Genomic DNA, 23,130 nt, shown 5'->3' on the forward strand with positions numbered 1-23,130 from the left:
CCAATGTCTCTTCAGCTTGAGGTCCTGGACGGCCGCCCTCACATCCTCCTGTAAGATGTTATCATCCACTCTAAAAAGGCATTGTTCCCTCAATGGTCAAGAGGCTTTCAGACCCTGCGGAGCAAGCAGACCCATATCATGTTCTCTAAACCATAGCCTCAAGTCATGATGCCCCATTCACTGTAGCCTCAAATAACAACACCCCCTCTAACATAGCCCCGTACTATGACATCCTCTAAACCATAGTCCCGAACCACAATGCCCCAATGATGCTCCTTCCACCATGGTCCCAAACCATGATGCTCCTTAACCATAGCTGCAAACCACAATGCACTCCCCACCATAGTCCCAAACCATGACATCCTCTAAACCATAGTCCCGAACCACAATGCACTCCCCACCATAGCGCCAAACCATGACATCCTCTAAACCATAGCCCCGTACTATGATGCCCCTCCACCATAGCCCCAAACCACAATGCACTCCCCACCATAGCGCCAAACCATGACATCCTCTAAACCATAGCCCCGTACTATGATGCTCCTCCACCATGGTCCAAAACAATGATGCCCCTCCACCATAGCCCCAAACCACAATGCGCTCCCCACCATAGCTCCTAACTATGACATCCTCTAAACCATAGCCCCGAACCATGATGCTCCTCCACCATGGTCCCTAACAATGACACTCCTTCCACCATAGATCCAAATCACAATGCCCTCCCCACAATAGCTCCAAGTCATGATGTTTTCCCCAACATAGTCCCAAACGATGATGCCCCTTCACTGTGGTTCCAAACGATGATGCCCCTCCACCATAGCCCCAAACCACGATTCCCCAAATAATGACGCTCCTATCACCATAGCTCCAAACCACAATGGACTCCCCACCATAGCTCCAAACCATGGTGTTATCCCCAACATAGCCCCGAACCACGATGCCCCAATGACGCTCCTTATACCATAGCTCCAAACCACAATGCGCTGCCCACCAGAGCTCCAGACCATGATGTTCTCTCAACCATAGTGCCGAACCATGATGCTCCTCCACCATGGTCCCGAACCACAATGCGCTCCCCACCACAGCCCTGAACAATGATGCTCTTCCACCACAGCCCCAAACCATTGGTGCTAATCCCCAATACTTCATAGTTGGATGAAGTTTTCGTGTGCAATGGCCTTCTTCCTCCAGAATTCTGCATTTATAGTAAAAACTTCCACTTTTGTCTCCTCCATCCAGAAACACTGTGGGTCATCCAGGTGATCTCTGTGAACTTGAGATGGGCGCAGTGTTATTTTTGGCCAGCAGCCTTTTTTCGTAGTGTGCTTCCATGATCACCATTCTCTGTTAGTGTCTGTCTAATATAGGACCCATGAGCAGCGGTCTCCGCAGTCTGCAGGGTCTTCTGTAGGTCCATTGCTGTTCCTCTTGGGTTCTCTCTTCTGTCTTATTGGATTGCCCGTTGTGCTTTTGGAATGATATAACAGGACGCTCCCGGAGAGAGTAGAACAGTCCTGAATGTCCCCATCTGCAGATAATAACCGGGGATTGATGGACACCCAGGACTTTAGCTTTTGGAGCTTTTTCCAGTTTCATGCCTCTCTATAACAAGTTGCTTACATCGAGGTATAGGCCACACTGACCAATCACTGAGAACAACAGATGTGTCAGTAAAGAGGCTTTAAGTGCCTTTATTTAGGCCTCATGTCCACGGGGAAAATAAGAATTAAAATCCGTAGCGTTTTTCCCGCACGCGGATCCGCGCCCCGTAGGGATGCATTGACCATATTATATATATATTGATAAATACCCGCAGATGGTAATTAAAAGTGAATTTAAAAATTTCTGGAGCATGAAAAAAAATGGACATGCTGTATTTTAGTGCGGATCACGCGTGCGGGGTCATAGAGCACATCGCGCAATTCATCTCCCGCATGAAAAATAAAAGACAATTACACTGCATCCGCAGCGGATCGGATTTTCCCCGGGGACATGAGGCCTAAATGGGCAAAGCACCTGCAATACCTGCACTGCCACCCCAGCTCCATAATTGTAACATCTTTTCCAATTAGATCTGGGAGAGATCATTAACAGAGGTTCACTTACTTTCTCTTCCTGACTGCGGATGATTATAACAGACATGAGCGGTACGGTTGTCTTGTGTGTTATTGGCTACATTGTGTTTGTCTATAATTGTGACTTAGTTAAATATTCAGAGACTTGCAGGTCGTTCCAGAGGTTCCCTTATGACTTCTGTCACGGTGTATGTACAAATGGTAGCAGAACCACCAGAGAGCGCAGAGAGGAGCCCGAAGCTGGAGCAATGCTCCCTACTTACAGCGGATTCCATAAATCATCAGCGGATCGAGCTGCTTCTTCCCGTGCTTGCCTTGGCCCGACAGGTTGGAGACTGCCTGCACCTCGCGATGGAAGAGGTAGTCGAGCAGCGTCAGTGCCATCTTCTCTGCCGTCCGGCAGTTGGTGCTGATGTGCAGCATGTCGGCAGCTGTGATGGGGCATCTCACACGCATCTCGGGATTACTGTCGTCTCCCAGCCAGGTGCCATTTGGGAAATCCTCTAAAAGGAAAAACAGCAAACTTGTCACAAACATCGGCATGTTTACTCAGGAGCGGGATTAACATGTAGCCTGATCTGTGTAGGCCGCCTGCACACCAACGGCTCGGGATCTGCACCACAATGGAGCATGCTGGGATTTTTTTCTCCACTCACGGAAATTGAAATTCGGTCCCGCAAGTCTGAAGGAAGAATCACTTTCCATAGCGTGTAACGACTGGCATTTGCTGCGGGTCTGCGGCGCCGACTGCGAAATCCGCAATACAAGTCCGTTTGTGTGCAGGCGTCCATCAAACATACCACTGAAGGTCAGCCGTGGCCGTCTAAATCACTCTGTACAGTCAGGTTTGTAACAATGTGCTGAGTGTATCTGCTGCAGGGCCGTCACAGTGTGTCAGGATGTAAGCAGACACAGGCATATGGAGAGCGAATTACAACCAAGCCTGAAGAAACTGGGAGGATTCTACTACTAAATGTAGAAACGAACATTCCATCGGGGCCGCCGGTCAGAGAGCGCAGGAACAAACAAACTAATGGAATTCAATCTTAAAAAGAAACCTATAGAAACACAACATGACGCGTCTCACTGCGCTCTACCGGCCCACGGCCTCCTTCACACGGGCCACACGGCATCGCCACCAGAAAGTCGCAGCAATATCGCATCGCTGGTCCGTGCGATATCGCTGCGTCTTCTCGCAGCAATACCGCCACTTTGTAGCACCACATGCAAGGATTTTCGGGGGAGGCTTGAAATATAAGCCCTTTCCCGAAAATAAGCCATAGCTGAAGAAGAAAACAAAAAATACACATACATCACCTCTTCCCCGCTGTCAGGCTGGCCGAATCTTTTCTCTGGGTCCCGGCACTGATCTTCTTCTTGTTCTTCTCTTCTGGGCGGGGATTTCAAAAACCTCCGCCTCCTATAAGCGCTGGCTGTGATTGGCTGACACTTGGCCAATCACAGCCAGCACTCGATGAGTGTCAGCCAATCACAGCCAGCACTCGATGAGTGTCAGCCAATCACAGCCAGCACTCGATGAGTGTCAGCCAATCACAGCCAGCGCTTCCAGGAGGCGGAGATTTTTGAATCCCTGGTCAGAAGAGAAGATGATGATCAGTGCCAGGACCCGGGGGGGAAGATGCGGCCGGGCTGACAGCTCGTCTAAGGTGAGGTATGTGTGTGTTTTATCTTTTCCTGCAGCTAGGGGTTGGATTATAGCTGTGACCGTAGCATTTCCTATTGTCAAAGTTGCATCGCATCGCATAAAAACCGTGTTTTCGTGTGATGCGATGCAACAGAGAGGAAGGCTCCACAGGGAAACATGGGCTACAAAACCTTGCGAGTCGCGGGCATATGGCGGGACCCGTGAGGTTTTTGTGTCGGGTTGTTGCATGCTACAAAACATTTCATCTGTGAAGGAATCCATAGTGAATTGTAGCCCGGGTGAAGGAGGCCTAATAGACACTGCCCTCTCTTGATTCTCCTCCTACTTCTCTGACTGCTCCTTCAGCGTCTCCTTTTCTGGCTCTACCTCCTCTTCTCTCCCCCTTGCTGTCGGGGTCCCCAAGGGCTTGGTCCTCGGCCTCTCCTCTCTCTCGTTGTTGGGGTCCCCTAGGTCTTGGTCCTCAGCCCCTCCCCCCCTAGCTGTTGGGGGCCCCCAGGGCATGGTCCTCGACCTCTCCTCTTCTCTTCCTATTGCTGCTGCGGTCCCCCAGGGCTTGGCCCCCTCTCTTCTCTATATACACAGCCCCAACCGGCGAACCATTCACAAATTCAGCCTCTAATACCACCTGTATGCTGACGGCACCCAGCTATACACCTCTTCCCGGTACATCTCTGCACCTTTCCTCCAAAATATCACCGACTGTCCGCTGTCTCTACACCATGTCTGCCCTCTTTCTCTCAAACATAATCCTGAAAAAACTGACCATCTCGTCCTTCCGCCCCAAACCAGCCAACCCTCTCCCCAATATCTTCATATCAGTGCCCTGTACCACTATAACCCCCAGACCGCACGCCCGCTGCCTTGGGGTCACACTGGACTCTGACCTCTCCTTTACCCCCCATATCCAATCTCTGGCCCCAACATGCCACCTACACCTCAGGAATATTGCTAACATCCAGCCATTCCTCACGAAGGACACACTAAAGACACTCATGGTCGCCCTAATCCACTCCCCACTCAACTACTGCAACTCGCTGCTCATCGGACCCCCGCACCAGACTCTTCCCCTCCAGTTCATACTAAATGCAGCAGCCAGGCTCACCTACCTGCCCAGTCGCTTCTCAGACACCCCTGCATTATGCCAGTCGCTGCACTGGCTACCCATCCACTGCAGAACTCATTTCACACTCATCACCCTCACCCACAAAGTTCCCCATGGCGGAGCGCCACTGTACATCGCCTCCCTCCTGTCTGTATACCTCCCAGCCCGCAAATTCCGATCCGCTAACACACTCAGAATAAACACCCCTCTGATACCAACCTCACACGCTCGCCTCCAGGACTTCACCAGAGCTGCACCCATCCTCTGGAACGCACTACCAAAATGTCCCAGTGTAACCCAAATACTCATAACAAGGCAGTGATGTCACTGCATATCCCCAGTACTCATAACAGAGCAGTGATGTCACAGCATATCCCCAGTACTCATAACAAGGCAGTGATGTCACAGAGTACCCCCTAAACTCTAAATAAGGCAGTGATGTCACAGTATATCCCCTGTACTCATAACAGAGCAGTGATGTCACAGTATATCCCCAGTACTCATAATAAGGCAGTGATGTCACAGTTTATCCCCTGTACTCATAACAGGGCAGTGATGTCACAGTATATTCCCTAAACTCCTAATAAGGCAGTGATGTCACAGTATATCCCCAGTACTCATAACAGAGCAGTGATGTCACAGTATATCCGCAGTACTCATAATAAGACAGTGATGTCACAGTATATCCCCTAAACTCCTAATAAGGCAGTGATGTCACAGTATATCCCCAGTACTCATAACAGAGCAGTGATGTCACAGTATATCCCCAGTACTCATAATAAGGCAGTGATGTCACAGTATATCCCCTAAACTCCTAATAAACCAGTGATGTCACAGTATATCCCCTGTACTCATAACAGAGCAGTGATGTCACAGTATATCCCCAGTACTCATAATAAGGCAGTGATGTCACAGTTTATCCCCTGTACTCATAACAGGGCAGTGATGTCACAGTATATTCCCTAAACTCCTAATAAGGCAGTGATGTCACAGTATATCCCCAGTACTCATAACAGAGCAGTGATGTCACAGTATATCCGCAGTACTCATAATAAGGCAGTGATGTCACAGTATATCCCCTAAACTCCTAATAAGGCAGTGATGTCACAGTATATCCCCAGTACTCATAACAGAGCAGTGATGTCACAGTATATCCCCAGTACTCATAATAAGGCAGTGATGTCACAGTATATCCCCTAAACTCCTAATAAGGCAGTGATGTCACAGTATATCCCCTGTACTCATAACAGAGCAGTGATGTCACAGTATATCCCCAGTACTCATAATAAGGCAGTGATGTCACAGTATATCCCCTAAACTCCTAATAAGGCAGTGATGTCACAGTATATCCCCAGTACTCATAATAAGGCAGTGATGTCACAGTATATCCCCTGTACTCATAACAGGGCAGTGATGTCACAGTATATCCCCAGTACTCATAATAAGGCAGTGATGTCACAGTATATCCCCAGTACTCATAATAAGGCAGTGATGTTGCAGTGTTTCCCCTGTACTCCTCCAACCATTAGAGAAGTCACCATGACATAACAATCAGTGAGCCAGAATGGGAAAGCCTGTGTTTGTGTATCACATCAGCTGATGTAGTCGGCCATCATCATCGCTGAGGAGCCATAATCTAATGATACATGAGGATCATCACTTAACATCAGAGTAACAGCAGAAACAGGAAGAACAACATGCGGACTAGAAAGGCATCATACACCATTGTTCCTGGCGTTTCAGCGAGCGCACGGGACTGACGTGCCAGCGAGCGCACGGGACTGGCGTGCCAGCGAGCGCACGGGACTGGCGTGCCAGCGAGCGCACGGGACTGGCGTGCCAGCGAGCGCACGGGACTGACGTGTCAGCGAGCACACGGGACTGACGTGTCAGCGAGCACACAGGACTGACGTGTCAGCGAGCACACAGGACTGACGTGTCAGCGAGTACACGGCCATAGGGCGCTGGATACACAAATACACTGGGGCAAATGGTGTCAATAGCCTAATGAAACTAATATCTTGCCGTTTCATTGGTTACTCTGTGATCTGTAACTATGTTTAGTGATCTGCCGTTACTGTAATGCAATGGAGGAGATCTGATGATAATCCTGCAGATGGACAGCCAGCCCAGACCTGCTGTAGAATACAGGAGACTTCAGTGATGCCCTCTAGTGGAAGCTGGGGTCTCATACAAAAGTCCATTAGAGTTACAAACATTCAACGGGTTGTCCGGTCGTAAACTTTGATCAATCAGTAGTAGATCTGTGGAGGCCTCTTAGCTGGGTCCCCTACTAATCGACTGTTCATGTGCCAGTGTGCTTTGTGCACCGAGCTGATTTCTGCAGTAAGCAGATAGCTCCGTTCTCACTGCAGTGGCCAGGCTTGGTATTACAGGCAAAGATCTCTTTGAAGTGAATGTCCTGCAATACCAAGCCTGGCCACTGCAGAGAGAATGAGACTGCCTGCTTCCTGCAGAAATCAGCTCACTGACCCAGAGTTCGGCTGATTGGCGGGTGTACTGGGTGGCAGACCCCCACTGATCTGTTGTTGATGGCCTATCCTGTATCCAAGCTAAAGAGGATCATCTGATCGACCCACAAGCACCCACCATCGCCCTCATTTGCAGTGTGTGATAAACGATTAAACTGGAGCTACGGAGAGGAGCTGGGTTGTCTTCAGCGATGAATCCAAGTTTAGTTTGGGCGCTGATGACGGTCGTGGTCATGTCTGGAGACCTCAAGGTGAGTGCTCAATCCTGCCCCCACTGCTGGCGTGATGGTCAGGGGTGTCATCGCATACAACAGTCAGTCCCCCCTGGTAGTGATACGAGGGACAATGACAGCTCATCTATGTGTTATACAGCGATAGACCATACAGAACCTGTAGAACTTCATGCCCCCTGTATCACATCTTGTATCCAAGCTAGAGGTGGTACAACAGGGTACTAGAGCCTCCATGCTCGCCTGTATCACATCTTGTATCCAAGCTAGAGGCGGTACAACAGGGTACTAGAGCCCCCATGCCCACCTGTATCACATCTTGTATCCAAGCTAGAGGTGGTACAACAGGGTACTAGAGCCTCCATGCTCGCCTGTATCACATCTTGTATCCAAGCTAGAGGCGGTACAACAGGGTACTAGAGCCCCCATGGCCACCTGTATCACATCTTGTATCCAAGCTAGAGGTGGTACAAAAGGGTACTAGAGCCTCCATGCTCGCCTGTATCACATCTTGTATCCAAGCTAGAGGCGGTACAACATGGTACTAGAGCCTCCATGCCCCCTGTATCACATCGTGTATCCAAGCTAGAGGCGGTACAACAGAGTACTAGAGCCTCCATGCCTCACTGTATCACATCTTGTATCCAAGCTAGAGGCGGTACAACATGGTACTAGAGCCTCCATGCCTCACTGTATCACATCTTGTATCCAAGCTAGAGGTGGTACAACATGGTACTAGAGCCTCCATGCCGCCCGTATCTCATCTTGTATCCAAGCTAGAGGCGGTACAACATGGTACTAGAGCCTCCATGTCCACCTGTATCACATCTTGTATCCAAGCTAGAGGCGGTACAACATGGTACTAGAGCCTCCATGCCCCCTGTATCACATCTTGTATCCAAGCTAGAGGTGGTACAACATGGTACTAGAGCCTCCATGCCCACCAGTATCTCATCTTGTATCCAAGCTAGAGGTGGTACAACATGGTACTAGAGCCTCCATGCCCCCTGTATCACATCTTGTATCCGAGCTAGAGGTGGTACAACATGGTACTAGAGCCTCCATGCCCACCAGTATCTCATCTTGTATCCAAGCTAGAGGTGGTACAACATGGTACTAGAGCCTCCATGCCCCCTGTATCACATCTTGTATCCGAGCTAGAGGTGGTACAACAGGGTACTAGAGCCTCCATGCCTGCCTGTATCACATCTTGTATCCAAGCTAGAGGTGGTACAACAGGGTACTAGAGCCTCCATGCCCCTGTATCACATCTTGTATCCAAGCTAGAGGTGGTACAACAGGGTACTAGAGCCTCGATGCCCACCTGTATCACATCTTGTATCCAAGCTAGAGGTGGTACAATGGGGTACTAGATAAAAAAATAAATCTTGGTATTTGTATAGCGCCAACTTATTCCGCAACGCTTTCAGGTAATTATTACTTATTACCCCCCACCAAGCTGGGTTCTCATTTTACCAACCTCGGAAGGATGGAAGGCTGAGTCAACCTTGAGCTGGCTACCTGACGCATGCGGGGATCGAACTTGCAACCTCAGGTCGTAGGCAAGAGCTTACACTCTGCACCACACAAGGCTCAGATCCTCCATGCCCACCTGTATCACAACTTGTATCCAAGCTAGAGGTGGTACAATGGGGTACTAGAGCCTCCATGCCCCCTGTATTACATCTTATATCAAAGCTAGAGGCGGTACAACAGGGTACTAGAGCCTCCATGCCCGCCTGTATCACATCTTGTATCCAAGCTAGAGGCGGTACTACCGGGTACTAGAGCCTCCATGCCCCCCTGTATCACATCATGTATCCAAGCTAGAGGTGGTACAACAGAGTACTAGAGCCTCCATGCCTGCAAGTATCACATCATGTATCCAAGCTAGAGGTGGTACAACAGGGTACTAGAGCCTCCATGCCCCCCGTATCACATCTTGTATCTGAGCTAGAGGCGGTACAACAGGGTACTACAGCCTCCATGCCCCCCTGTATCACATCTTGTATCCAAGCTAGAGGCGGTACAACAGGGTACTAGAGCCTCCATGCCCGCCCGTATCATATCTTGTATCCAAGCTAGAGGCGGTACAACAAGGTACTAGAGCCTCCATGCCCCCTGTATCACATCTTGTATCCAAGCCAGAGGCGGTACAACAGGGTACTAGAGCCTCCATGCCCACCCGTATCACATCTTGTATCCAAGCCAGAGGCGGTACAACAGGGTACTAGAGCCTCCATGCCCACCCGTATCACATCTTGTATCCAAGCTAGAGTCGGTACAACAGGGTACTAGAGCCTCCATGCCCCCTGTATTACATCTTATATCAAAGCTAGAGTCGGTACAACAGGGTACTAGAGCCTTCATGCCCCCCGTATCACATCTTGTATCTAAGCTAGAGGTGGCACAACAGGGTACTAGAGCCTCCATGCCCCCCGTATCACATCTTGTATCTAAGCTAGAGGTGGCACAACAGGGTACTAGAGCCTCCATGCCCCCTGTATCACATCTTGTATCCGAGCTAGAGGCGGTACAACAGGGTACTAGAGCCTCCATGCCCCCCTGTATCACATCTTGTATCCAAGCTAGAGGCGGTACAACAGGGTACTAGAGCCTCCATGCCCGCCCGTATCATATCTTGTATCCAAGCTAGAGGCGGTACAACAAGGTACTATAGCCTCCATGACCCCTGTATCACATCTTGTATCCAAGCTAGAGGCAGTACAACAGGGTACTAGAGCCTCCATGCCCACCCGTATCACATCTTGTATCCAAGCCAGAGGCGGTACAACAGGGTACTAGAGCCTCCATGCCCACCCGTATCACATCTTGTATCCAAGCCAGAGGCGGTACAACAGGGTACTAGAGTCTTCATGCCTGCCCATATCACATCTTGTATCCAAGCTAGAGGTGGTACAACAGGGTACTAGAGCCTCCATGCCCACCCGTATCACATCTTGTATCCAAGCCAGAGGCGGTACAACAGGGTACTAGAGCCTCCATGCCCACCCGTATCACATCTTGTATCCAAGCCAGAGGCGGTACAACAGGGTACTAGAGCCTCCATGCCCACCCGTATCACATCTTGTATCCAAGCTAGAGGCGGTACAGCAGGATACTAGAGCCTCCATGCCCCCGCCCCTGTATCACATCTTGTATCCAAGCTAGAGGCGGTACAACAGGGTACTAGAGCCTACATGCCCCCGTATCACATCTTGTATCCGAACTAGAGGCGGTACAACAGGGTACTAGAGCCTCCATGCCCCCGTATCACATCTTGTATCCGAGCTAGAGGCGGTACAGCGGGGTACTAGAGCCTCCATGCCCCCGTATCACATCTTGTATCCGAGCTAGAGGCGGTACAGCGGGGTACTAGAGCCTCCATGCCCCCTGTATCACATCTTGTATCCAAGCTAGAGGTGGTACAACAGGGTACTAGAGCCTCCATGCCCCAGTATCACATCTTGTATCCGAGCTAGAGGCGGTACAACAGGGTACTAGAGCCTCCATGCCCCCCGTATTACATACGTCTGGGGGAAGGATGTTACTGAGTGTATAAAGCAGTGGACTAGATCCCCGCGGAGTCCCCAGACCAGGAGTGGTCATATTATAGTCTAACATGGACAGAGGGATAAATGTGACGCCTTTGTTAAATTTTATTGTATGTTTTCCATTTAAAAGGGTTTTGGGGGGAAATGTGTATTTTGTAAACAGGATCTTAAAAAAATAAATCTTTATTGAACTTTTTATTAGCACTATTTTCAGTCCCCACAGCAGACGATGTGATCATTGATCGCTGGGATAGTACACTGCATTACTTCGGTGGTGCATCCTACTCAGCCTATGAGAGCAGCCCATTAGACTCTGCCGGAGGCGGGGCCTGATAGGCTGAGCTATATGGCAAACATGGAGGTCTTGGTCAGACTTCAAGCTGACATGAAAACCCATTGATACCTTGTGTTCGCACTGCGGGTGGCCGATGAGTGACAGCTTCTGAGGTTTCTCCTGCGTGATAGAGCAGGAGCCTGGCTGTCAGGAATCAGCTAAGACATATGTGCAGGTTTACAGCCCATTAGTGAGGTCAGTAATGGGGGTTCTGCTGCCAGCGTCGGTCATTTACAGGGTGGCTGCAGGGACTGGAGTGTCTAGTTATACGTCTCACAGACAGGCGGTTGCTGCCAGCGTCGGTCATTTACAGGGTGGCTGCAGGGACTGGAGTGTCTAGTTATACTTCTCACAGACAGGCGGTTATGTGTATTCTGACAAGTCGTTGTGATTTCTTCAAACTGCAGGCTGTAATGTAAAGCTCTGACTTTCAGGTCTGTGCCTGGCACAGGGCAATGATTCATTACGAATGCCTCCGACGCACCACCCAACTAACCAGGGCTAGGAGCGTGCCAGGACCAATAATGGCCGTCTACCTGCTCACCGACAACTATTCTTTTCCATCCAGATTTCCATTAGGAAAATTACTACTCCCTTAAATATGGAAAGTATGAAGGCGAAGAGCAAAGAGAAGGTTTTATCTGGACGTCGGAGGAGTAAACAGAGCCGCGCGATGTTGATGGAACCTGCGGCTTTTTCTTGGTTGCTCTCCTATTACTACTGAATTCGGGAGGAAGGGAACGTAAAAATAGCGGCTGGTGTGGAGTGTAAATGGCATCTCTGAAAACAAACTGCTGCTGGACGGAGTCATAAAACCTCCCGTCATCTGAGAGATTCCTGAGCTATGAAAGCCGAGCTGGAAGGGAATGAAAGTGCGAGGAGCGAGGAGGTTTTATAACGTGAAGAGCTCCAGGGAGGACGGCCAGCTCTGCCGTCAGCGCCGCACCCACCGCACATGGATACACATGGCACCCAGCCGGGGTACATTCACAAGGCTGACCACCACACATGGATACACATGGCACCCAGCCGGGGTACATTCACAAGGCTGACCACCACACATGGCACCCGGCCGGGGTACATTCACAAGGCTGACCACCACACATGGATACACATGGCACCCGGCCGGGGGACATTCACAAGGCTGACCACCACACATGGATACACATGGCACCCGGCCGGAGGACATTCACAAGGCTGACCACCGCACATGGATACACATGGCACCCGGCCGGAGGACATTCACAAGGCTGACCACCGCACATGGATACACATGGCACCCGGCCGGAGGACATTCACAAGGCTGACCACCGCACATGGATACACATGGCACCCGGCCGGGGGACATTCACGCGGCTGACCACCGCACATGGATACACATGGCACCCGGCCGGGGGACATTCACAAGGCTGACCACCGCACATGGATACACATGGCACCCGGCCGGGGGACATTCACAAGGCTGACCACCGCACATGGATACACATGGCACCCGGCCGGGGGACATTCACAAGGCTGACCACCGCACATGGATACACATGGCACCCGGCCGGAGGACATTCACAAGGCTGACCACCACACATGGATACACATGGCACCCGGCCGGGGGACATTCACAAGGCTGACCACCACACATGGATACACATGGCACCCGGCCGGAGGACATTCACGCGGCTGACCACCACACATGGATACACATGGCACCCGGCCGGGGGACATTCACAAGGCTGACCACCGCACATGGATACACATGGCACCCGGCCGGGGGACATTCACAAGGCTGACCACCGCACATGGATACACATGGCACCCGGCCGGGGGACATTCACAAGGCTGACCACCGCACATGGATACACATGGCACCCGGCCGGAGGACATTCACAAGGCTGACCACCACACATGGATACACATGGCACCCGGCCGGAGGACATTCACAAGGCTGACCACCACACATGGATACACATGGCACCCGGCCGGGGGACATTCACAAGGCTGACCACCACACATGGATACACATGGCACCCGGCCGGGGGACATTCACAAGGCTGACCACCACACATGGATACACATGGCACCCGGCCGGGGGACATTCACAAGGCTGACCACCACACATGGATACACATGGCACCCGGCCGGAGGACATTCACAAGACTGACCACCGCACATGGATACGCATGGCACCCGGCCGGAGGACATTCACAAGGCTGACCACCGCACATGGATACCACATGGCACCTGGCCGGGGTACATTCACAAGGCTGACCACCACACATGGATACACATGGCACCCGGCCGGAGGACATTCACAAGGCTGACCACCACACATGGATACACATGGCACCTGGCCGGAGGACATTCACAAGGCTGACCACCGCACATGGATACACATGGCACCTGGCCGGGGTACATTCACAAGGCTGACCACCACACATGGCACCCGGCCGGGGGACATTCACAAGGCTGACCACCACACATGGATACACATGGCACCCGGCCGGGAGACATTCACAAGGCTGACCACCACACAAGGATACACATGGCACCCGGCCGGAGGACATTCACAAGGCTGACCACCGCACATGGATACACATGGCACCCGGCCGGAGGACATTCACAAGGCTGACCACCGCACATGGATACACATGGCACCTGGCCGGAGGACATTCACAAGGCTGACCACCGCACATGGATACACATGGCACCCGGCCGGAGGACATTCACAAGGCTGACCACCGCACATGGATACACATGGCACCCGGCCGGGGGACATTCACAAGGCTGACCACCTCACATGGATACACATGGCACCTGGCCGGAGGACATTCACAAGGCTGACCACCGCACATGGATACACATGGCACCCGGCCGGGGGACATTCACAAGGCTGACCACCACACATGGATACACATGGCACCCGGCCAGAGGACATTCACAAGGCTGACCACCACACATGGATACACATGGCACCCAGCCGGAGGACATTCACAAGGCTGACCACCGCACATGGATACACATGGCACCCGGCCGGAGGACATTCACAAGGCTGACCACCGCACATGGATACACATGGCACCCGGACGGGGGACATTCACAAGGCTGACCACCTCACATGGATACACATGGCACCTGGCCGGAGGACATTCACAAGGCTGACCACCGCACATGGATACACATGGCACCCGGCCGGGGGACATTCGCAAGGCTGACCACCACACATGGATACACATGGCACCCGGCCGGAGGACATTCACGCGGCTGACCACCGCACATGGATACACATGGCACCCGGCCGGGGGACATTCACAAGGCTGACCACCGCACATGGCACCCGGCCGGAGGACATTCACGCGGCTGACCACCGCACATGGATACACATGGCACCCGGCCGGGGGACATTCACAAGGCTGACCACCGCACATGGCACCCGGCCGGAGGACATTCACAAGGCTGACCACCACACATGGATACACATGGCACCTGGCCGGAGGACATTCACAAGGCTGACCACCGCACATGGATACACATGGCACCCGGCCGGGGGACATTCGCAAGGCTGACCACCACACATGGATACACATGGCACCCGGCCGGAGGACATTCACGCGGCTGACCACCGCACATGGATACACATGGCACCCGGCCGGGGGACATTCACAAGGCTGACCACCGCACATGGCACCCGGCCGGAGGACATTCACGCGGCTGACCACCGCACATGGATACACATGGCACCCGGCCGGGGGACATTCACAAGGCTGACCACCGCACATGGCACCCGGCCGGGGTACATTCACAAGGCTGACCACCACACATGGATACACATGGCACCCGGCCGGGGGACATTCACAAGGCTGACCACCACACATGGATACACATGGCACCCGGCCGGGGGACATTCACAAGGCTGACCACCACACATGGATACACATGGCACCCGGCCGGAGGACATTCACAAGGCTGACCACCGCACATGGATACACATGGCACCCGGCCGGAGGACATTCACAAGGCTGACCACCACACATGGATACACATGGCACCCGGCCGGGGGACATTCACAAGGCTGACCACCACACATGGATACACATGGCACCCGGCCGGAGGACATTCACAAGGCTGACCACCGCACATGGATACACATGGCACCCGGCCGGGGGACATTCACAAGGCTGACCACCACACATGGATACACATGGCACCCGGCCGGGGGACATTCACAAGGCTGACCACCACACATGGATACACATGGCACCCGGCCGGGGGACATTCACAAGGCTGACCACCGCACATGGATACACATGGCACCCGGACGGGGGACATTCACAAGGCTGACCACCTCACATGGATACACATGGCACCTGGCCGGAGGACATTCACAAGGCTGACCACCGCACATGGATACACATGGCACCCGGCCGGGGGACATTCGCAAGGCTGACCACCACACATGGATACACATGGCACCCGGCCGGAGGACATTCACGCGGCTGACCACCGCACATGGATACACATGGCACCCGGCCGGGGGACATTCACAAGGCTGACCACCGCACATGGCACCCGGCCGGAGGACATTCACGCGGCTGACCACCGCACATGGATACACATGGCACCCGGCCGGGGGACATTCACAAGGCTGACCACCGCACATGGCACCCGGCCGGAGGACATTCACAAGGCTGACCACCACACATGGATACACATGGCACCTGGCCGGAGGACATTCACAAGGCTGACCACCGCACATGGATACACATGGCACCCGGCCGGGGGACATTCGCAAGGCTGACCACCACACATGGATACACATGGCACCCGGCCGGAGGACATTCACGCGGCTGACCACCGCACATGGATACACATGGCACCCGGCCGGGGGACATTCACAAGGCTGACCACCGCACATGGCACCCGGCCGGAGGACATTCACGCGGCTGACCACCGCACATGGATACACATGGCACCCGGCCGGGGGACATTCACAAGGCTGACCACCGCACATGGCACCCGGCCGGGGTACATTCACAAGGCTGACCACCACACATGGATACACATGGCACCCGGCCGGGGGACATTCACAAGGCTGACCACCACACATGGATACACATGGCACCCGGCCGGGGGACATTCACAAGGCTGACCACCACACATGGATACACATGGCACCCGGCCGGAGGACATTCACAAGGCTGACCACCGCACATGGATACACATGGCACCCGGCCGGAGGACATTCACAAGGCTGACCACCACACATGGATACACATGGCACCCGGCCGGGGGACATTCACAAGGCTGACCACCACACATGGATACACATGGCACCCGGCCGGAGGACATTCACAAGGCTGACCACCGCACATGGATACACATGGCACCCGGCCGGGGGACATTCACAAGGCTGACCACCACACATGGATACACATGGCACCCGGCCGGGGGACATTCACAAGGCTGACCACCACACATGGATACACATGGCACCCGGCCGGGGGACATTCACAAGGCTGACCACCACACATGGATACACATGGCACCCGGCCGGGGTACATTCACAAGGCTGACCGATACACATGGCACCCAGCCGGGGCACATTCACAAGGCTGACCACCACATATGGATACACATGGCACCCGGCCGGGGTACATTCACAAAGCTGACCGATACACATGGCACCCCGCCGGGGTACATTCACAAGGCTGACCACCACACAGCCTCCCCAGACCCAATCCCGTAGATGGAACTCTGGATCCCACTGGACTCAACCACTGACTTAATGATCTATACAATGGCGCACAGCAAGAGCGGACTCACGCAGGCGCCATCAGACAGGAGGGTTCGATACAGCAGCTCAACAGATCGTATCATGCATGATAGGCTAAGATGCAGAAGCTCAACAGACAACATCACACACAGTAGGCTTAGATACAGCAGCTCAGCATACTGTACCGCATGATAGGATGAGATGCAGTAGAGACTATCAAACAATCTAGGATTAGATACTGCGGCTTGGCAGACAGTATTCCACATGGTTGGATTAGGTACAGCAGCTCAGCAAACTGTATCACACACACAATAAGCTGAGATACACAGGTTATTTGCATAACCTTAAATGTTATAAAGTGAATTGTTTTTGAGTAGAATTGTCCCATTTTATACTTGTACCAGAAATGTCATCCATGTAACATCCTAGCACCTCCTGCATCTATTGTGCCAGCTGCTTATCTTAGCTCAGTCAGCACAGCAGTTACTAACCTTCACCTTACAATACTACTGGGGAGATTCAACTTCACTGCAGGCTGTAAAGCGAAACACCTTTGTCTACCGGCTTGGTGTTGTGTCTGTAGTACTGACATCTAGTGGCAAATGCGAACACTGCAATATTTCATTATTTTTATATGGCTAGCAACTACAAAATAACAACGTTGACGTAAAGCAGCAATAATCAATATATCAATATATCTATAAAAATGAAGCACTTTTCATACATGATAGGCGACACGTGGAGCTTTACAGTCTGTATAAGCGCCTGATAATCCCTTGGGTAGCTGATTGTGGCACGTGGTGTAACACGGCTCAGATGCCAGTTACGTGGTCTCCCATTTACCGGAAGCTGCTGACAACGTAATCACCAATGGAGGGATCTCCCCTTCCTGTAATCCCCGTCCGCATTCGTCTATGCATTAGTACTATTACTTCCTATCATATACCGCCTGGTCCATCCATCATGGCTAACCCACACAGTCAATGGCTTATTCTCTTCCCTGCACACGACTCCTTCGGGCCACGTTCAGTGACTACCAGATATGAGCATTCATAGAGTGCAGGTTTGGAAGCCGCTGTGGCCCCAGCTGGAGTGACAGCCCCACAGAGGGTTCCCGGCTCCTCCTTGGTGACACCCAGACAAGCTCCCCGTCTGCCGTGTGGTTGCAGCCTACAGTCTGTATGCATTACTGCAGCCAGATCCTTCGAGCAGGACCGATAAGATGCGGACAAGGAACACGTCGTCAACTGCTGGAGAAAGCTTGACTCTTCGGAGGAATCTGCTGGGGTCTCAGGGATGGCCGGCATCCTCTCTCCACCACAGGCTGATATATATGTCAATTACAGTTTATTTCAGGATACACACAAATAGCGCTGAGCAGCTGGCCGGCATCACCTATAGAACACCCCAGCTGGCCGGCGTCACCTGTAGAACATCCGAGCTGGCCAGCGTCACCCATAGGAACACCCCAGCTGGCCAGCGTCACCTATAGAACATCCCAGCTGGCCGGCGTCTTCTACAGCACATCCCAGCTGGCTGGCGTCACCTATAGCACATCCCAGCTGGCCGGCGTCACCTATAGCACATCCCAGCTGGCCGGTGTCACCTATAGAACACCCCCAGCTGGCCAGCGTCACCTATAGCACATCCCAGCTGGCCAGCGTCACCCATAGGAACACCCCAGCTGGCTGGCGTCACCTATAGAACATCCGAGCTGGCCAGCGTCACCCATAGGAACACCCCAGCTGGCCGGCGTCACCTATAGAACCTCCCAGCTGCCCGGCGTCACCTATAGAACATCCCAGCTGGTCAGTGCACCTATAGAACACCCCCCAGCTGGCCAGTGTCACCCATAGAACACCCCAGCTGGCCGGCGTCACCTATAGAACATCCGAACTGGCCAGTGTCACCCATAGAACACCCCAGCTGGCCGGCGTCACCTATAGAACATCCCAGTTGGCCGGCGTCACCTATAGCACATCCCAGCTGGCCGGCGTCACCTATAGCACATCCCAGCTGGCCGGCGTCACCTATAGCACATCCCAGCTGGCCGGCGTCACCTATAGCACATCCCAGCTGGCCGGTGCACCTATGGAAAACCCCCAGCTGGCCGGTGTCACCTATAGAATACCCCCAGCTGGCCAGTGTCACCTATAGAACATCCCAGCTGGCCGGCGTCACCTATAGCACATCCCAGCTGGCCAGCGTCACCTATAGCACATCCCAGCTGGCCGGCGTCACCTATAGAACATCCCAGCTGGCTGGCGTCACCTATACAACATCCCAGCATGCACTGCTAGAGATCTCCCTCACTTAGTCATCACAGGGCGTTTCCCGACATGTCCATCATTCCGTTCACCTCCAGAAACCCCATTCAGATGATCAGATATAATGTGCTAGCAATGCCAGATGAGTGGGGGTCCGTCAGCAACTCATCCGCAGACTGAAGGGGTCTTGGTCCTCCAGCGAACACTTCAGCATCTGCTTTATTACTTACTAGCACGGCGCCGTCCTGCTAATAGTGGCCGGGTATTACAGCCTGGTCCAAGCCTGAAGATACACAGTAGGCGGCAGCGCTGTATATTAGGGCTCACATGGGCGCATGTGTCCTGTGCATTACACATGCATAAAATACCTATGTTACATCCCCACAGCCCATATTGGTGCCTAATACACAAACAAAAACAGTGCAGCAGCGAGTGGCCCAATAGAGGTCAACGGGCCTCTAGTACCTCGTTATGCAGATAAAAAGCATATGCGCCATACGTCCGTGTGAGTGAGCCCTTAGTCGCAGACATTACACCTGCCTTGGGTGACCAGCAGACTAGTAGTCAGAGAAGAGGTGCCGCCACATGTGTATCTCCGGCTCTGGAGGGTCGCTTTAACCTAAGGCACAACCATTTTGGGGGATTTTCATCTCTACTTTATAAAAACAGCTTTTTTCTGCCCCCATGAGGGCTTGTTCTCCGCGGGGCTGAAGTTTTTGTACCTTTTTTGGCTACATATAATGCATGGTATAACTTTACTTTTTTATTGGAGGGCTGGAAGAAGAAACCCATAAATTCTGCCATTGTTTCTTGTGCTTCTTTTCCTTCCTTAATTTATCAGTTTAGTCGTGTGCGACTCTTGGTGGCTTTACAGGCGCACATTCTCCAAGCCTCCCCGTCCGGCGCGGCTTCTTTTACCCGCTGGAGGCACATATTGGTGTCCACGCTGATGGTGTCCAGCCAGCATGTTCTTCGGTGGCCCTTTCTTCTGGTCCCACTGGTCATTCCCAACATTACTGACTTCTCTAGCGAGTTTACACACATAACGCGGCCGGAGGAAGTTAGTCGCAGTCTAGTGAATTTAGCTTCTAGCGATGTCCCTGGTTTTATGCGATCCAACACTTCTCTGTTCCCCCGGCCGTCGATGGTATTCTTCATACTTTCTGCCAGAACCACATTTCAAATGCATCGCTTGTCCTTCTGTCAGACTTTCTTAGTGTCTAATTCTCAGCCCCAAACATCATCATAGGAAAGACACGGGCTCCAACTAGTCTGCTTTTGGTAATGTGGGGTGCAGTACGCAGGATGGCCTGCAGAGGGTTAAAGACAGGCATGCTGGTACGGCAGAAGGGGTTAACAGCTGTGGGTGTGGCAGAAACTAAACATAAAAGTGTCATTTCCTGCAACACTCAGAGGCTGAAAGCCTAAGGTCCTATTTGGACCAGTCACCCAGTCTGATGGAGGGGGACGCCCTCCAGACCCCCCGGGCAGGGTTAGTGACGGAAGCCCTATGGGTTTGTGTCCCCTAAATTAGGAACTGTGTTGTGTGCTGTGAATACATGCTGGCAGGCGCCAGTTTTAAAGAAAGTGAAGTCCCCTGAAGCCTTTTGTACGCGTGAGGTGCGTCATTCCCTGGATGGAGATAATTTTTGGTACTTGAAGACTAGCGACAAAAACAAGCCTGCCCCCTGTGGACACTAAGCTAAAACTGATGAGCTTGGTGCCTGCAGGGGGTATAGCTAGTGCAAGGAGCTAGTACTTTTTTTCTGCTCAGCGGCAGTAGCCATAGCCAAGATACAACGAGGGTTATCCCACAAATCTACTATAATCACTTCTGCAAATAAGGCAAGAAAACTAACCAATGTCAGGCACCGGACAGCCGCCCCACAGACTGCGCATCGACTATCGCACCTATGCTATACACAGGAGCGATAGTTGTGTAAATTGAACCTAGGTGGATCAGCCAGGAATTGACCAGCCTCCACTCGCTACAAACAGGAGTTACTCACAGATTGACCGACTTCTGTTTAGACGACCCGATAGTCGCTTGGTTGATAGTACTGCTAATAATCAGCGGCTCCGACAGGTGAGCGATTTGTCGCTCCGTATCCCATCTGTGGCCACTGGAATGATCATCCGAATGAGTTGTTTCCAGAAAGAAACCTAATCAAACCAACCCTCAGTGGGGCTCCATCTACTACTACATAGCTCCCATTAACTTCTAGGTGAGTTACTGAAATAGTAGTGAGCGGCGCTCATCTGTTTCCATACATCCTCGGGCATTGGGCTGGCCGTAACTTCTGATAGATGAGAGTCTCACCTCTGGGACCTCCTAGACTTGCAGAGCAAATCCCGCGGACAAGCCATGAAAGGCTCTGATACAAACATTCCGGATTCTTCTTTCTGCCTTTGAGGTTCTGTTCACCCAGATACACATTAGGTAAATGTCAGCTGACCATCTAGTGAGTACGTGCATCTTAAAGAAGCTGTCCCACAATGGTCCTGTGTAGGGTACAACCAGCTGATCAAGAGAATGGGATCTGAAGCACCCCCAAATGAATGGAGCGATGGCCGCACATGTGCACATCCACTTCCGCTGGCTGCAGCAGTCTCCATTGACAGTGCGACCTTCCCGCTATTGAAGCCATTCTTCTCCTCCTGCAGATAGGGCTTTACTGGCCCTAGGGCTTATTCCCAGTCTGCATGTATTATCCCATGTACCTCCGATTAGTCCTCAGCTGGGAGCGCCGTTACGCTTTGTATGTGGCGCTTCCTGACAACTGATGCCAATGGGAAGGACAGCGGTTGTCGCTGCAGAGGGGGCAGGCCTCCTCCGTTCCGCTGACCTCGCTGCTTTACGAGGTGCTGTCACTGATGAGCGCTCGGGGTTTCTTCTCACATTACGGGCTTTCTGCCTTTCATACATCATTTTATGATCACTTTGATCTTGGTTTTATGTTTTTGTATAAATTCCACTTCTGAATGGAAACTTGTTTGAACAACAAATGTTTGCGCGGAAAATAAATGGTGTGCTGCGTGTGATCTGCCTAATGAAGGGAGCGCCGGCGGCTTCCGGGCCTCACTGGAAAATGCCTGGAACGCGGCTTGTCACGGCTCGGAGCGCCACGGCCGCATCCTCTGTAACGCTGGAGAAGGGAATTATCTGGAGGCGCTTCAGTCAATGGCAGATATAAATGATAAAAAGGACCAGCGACAGCGCTCCATAACGGGGGCCATGTCCGCCCCTCCCCCACCGCTGCTTCCTTGAAATCTGCATTTATCTCCAGCCAAAACATTCCAGATCCAAGAAGATGCTTGAAGCTTCCAAGTGGCTCTGCGGAGGGCTCTCCCAAGTGTCACGTCCGTGCCGCAGCAGCGGGATGCACCGTACCGCCGACCTCAAACCCTTCTAGATGCACGGAAACACTGAATAGTGTCAAGGAGTCTTACTTCACACAGAAGGGCAACTGCAAGCAGCGAGGGGGCAGAATAGTAGAGCGTCCAGCTCACTGCATCTACCCCCGGGCTGTGTGCCCACTGAGTGCCCACTACAGCAGGAAGTGGAAATAAAGCTAAATCTGCCACCGGCCATCACTGCACAATGTACTACACTAACGAGCCCTTTATTAGGGCCCATCTAGTAGCG

At 52.5% G+C, this 23,130-nt stretch overlaps 1 protein-coding gene across 1 annotated transcript in view; it reads right to left on the minus strand.

The window, feature by feature from the left end:
- BANP (BTG3 associated nuclear protein) overlaps positions 1–23,130 on the minus strand; it is a 364,607-nt gene that overhangs the window by 210,762 nt on the left and 130,715 nt on the right. The window contains exon 7 of the mRNA XM_066583886.1: positions 2,339–2,578. Within this exon, the coding sequence (XP_066439983.1) occupies positions 2,339–2,578 (240 nt within the window). The remainder of the gene's footprint in view (positions 1–2,338; positions 2,579–23,130) is intronic.

Source organism: Eleutherodactylus coqui, chromosome 11, assembly GCF_035609145.1.
Source record: "Eleutherodactylus coqui strain aEleCoq1 chromosome 11, aEleCoq1.hap1, whole genome shotgun sequence".
NCBI classification, from domain to species: domain Eukaryota; kingdom Metazoa; phylum Chordata; class Amphibia; order Anura; family Eleutherodactylidae; genus Eleutherodactylus; species Eleutherodactylus coqui.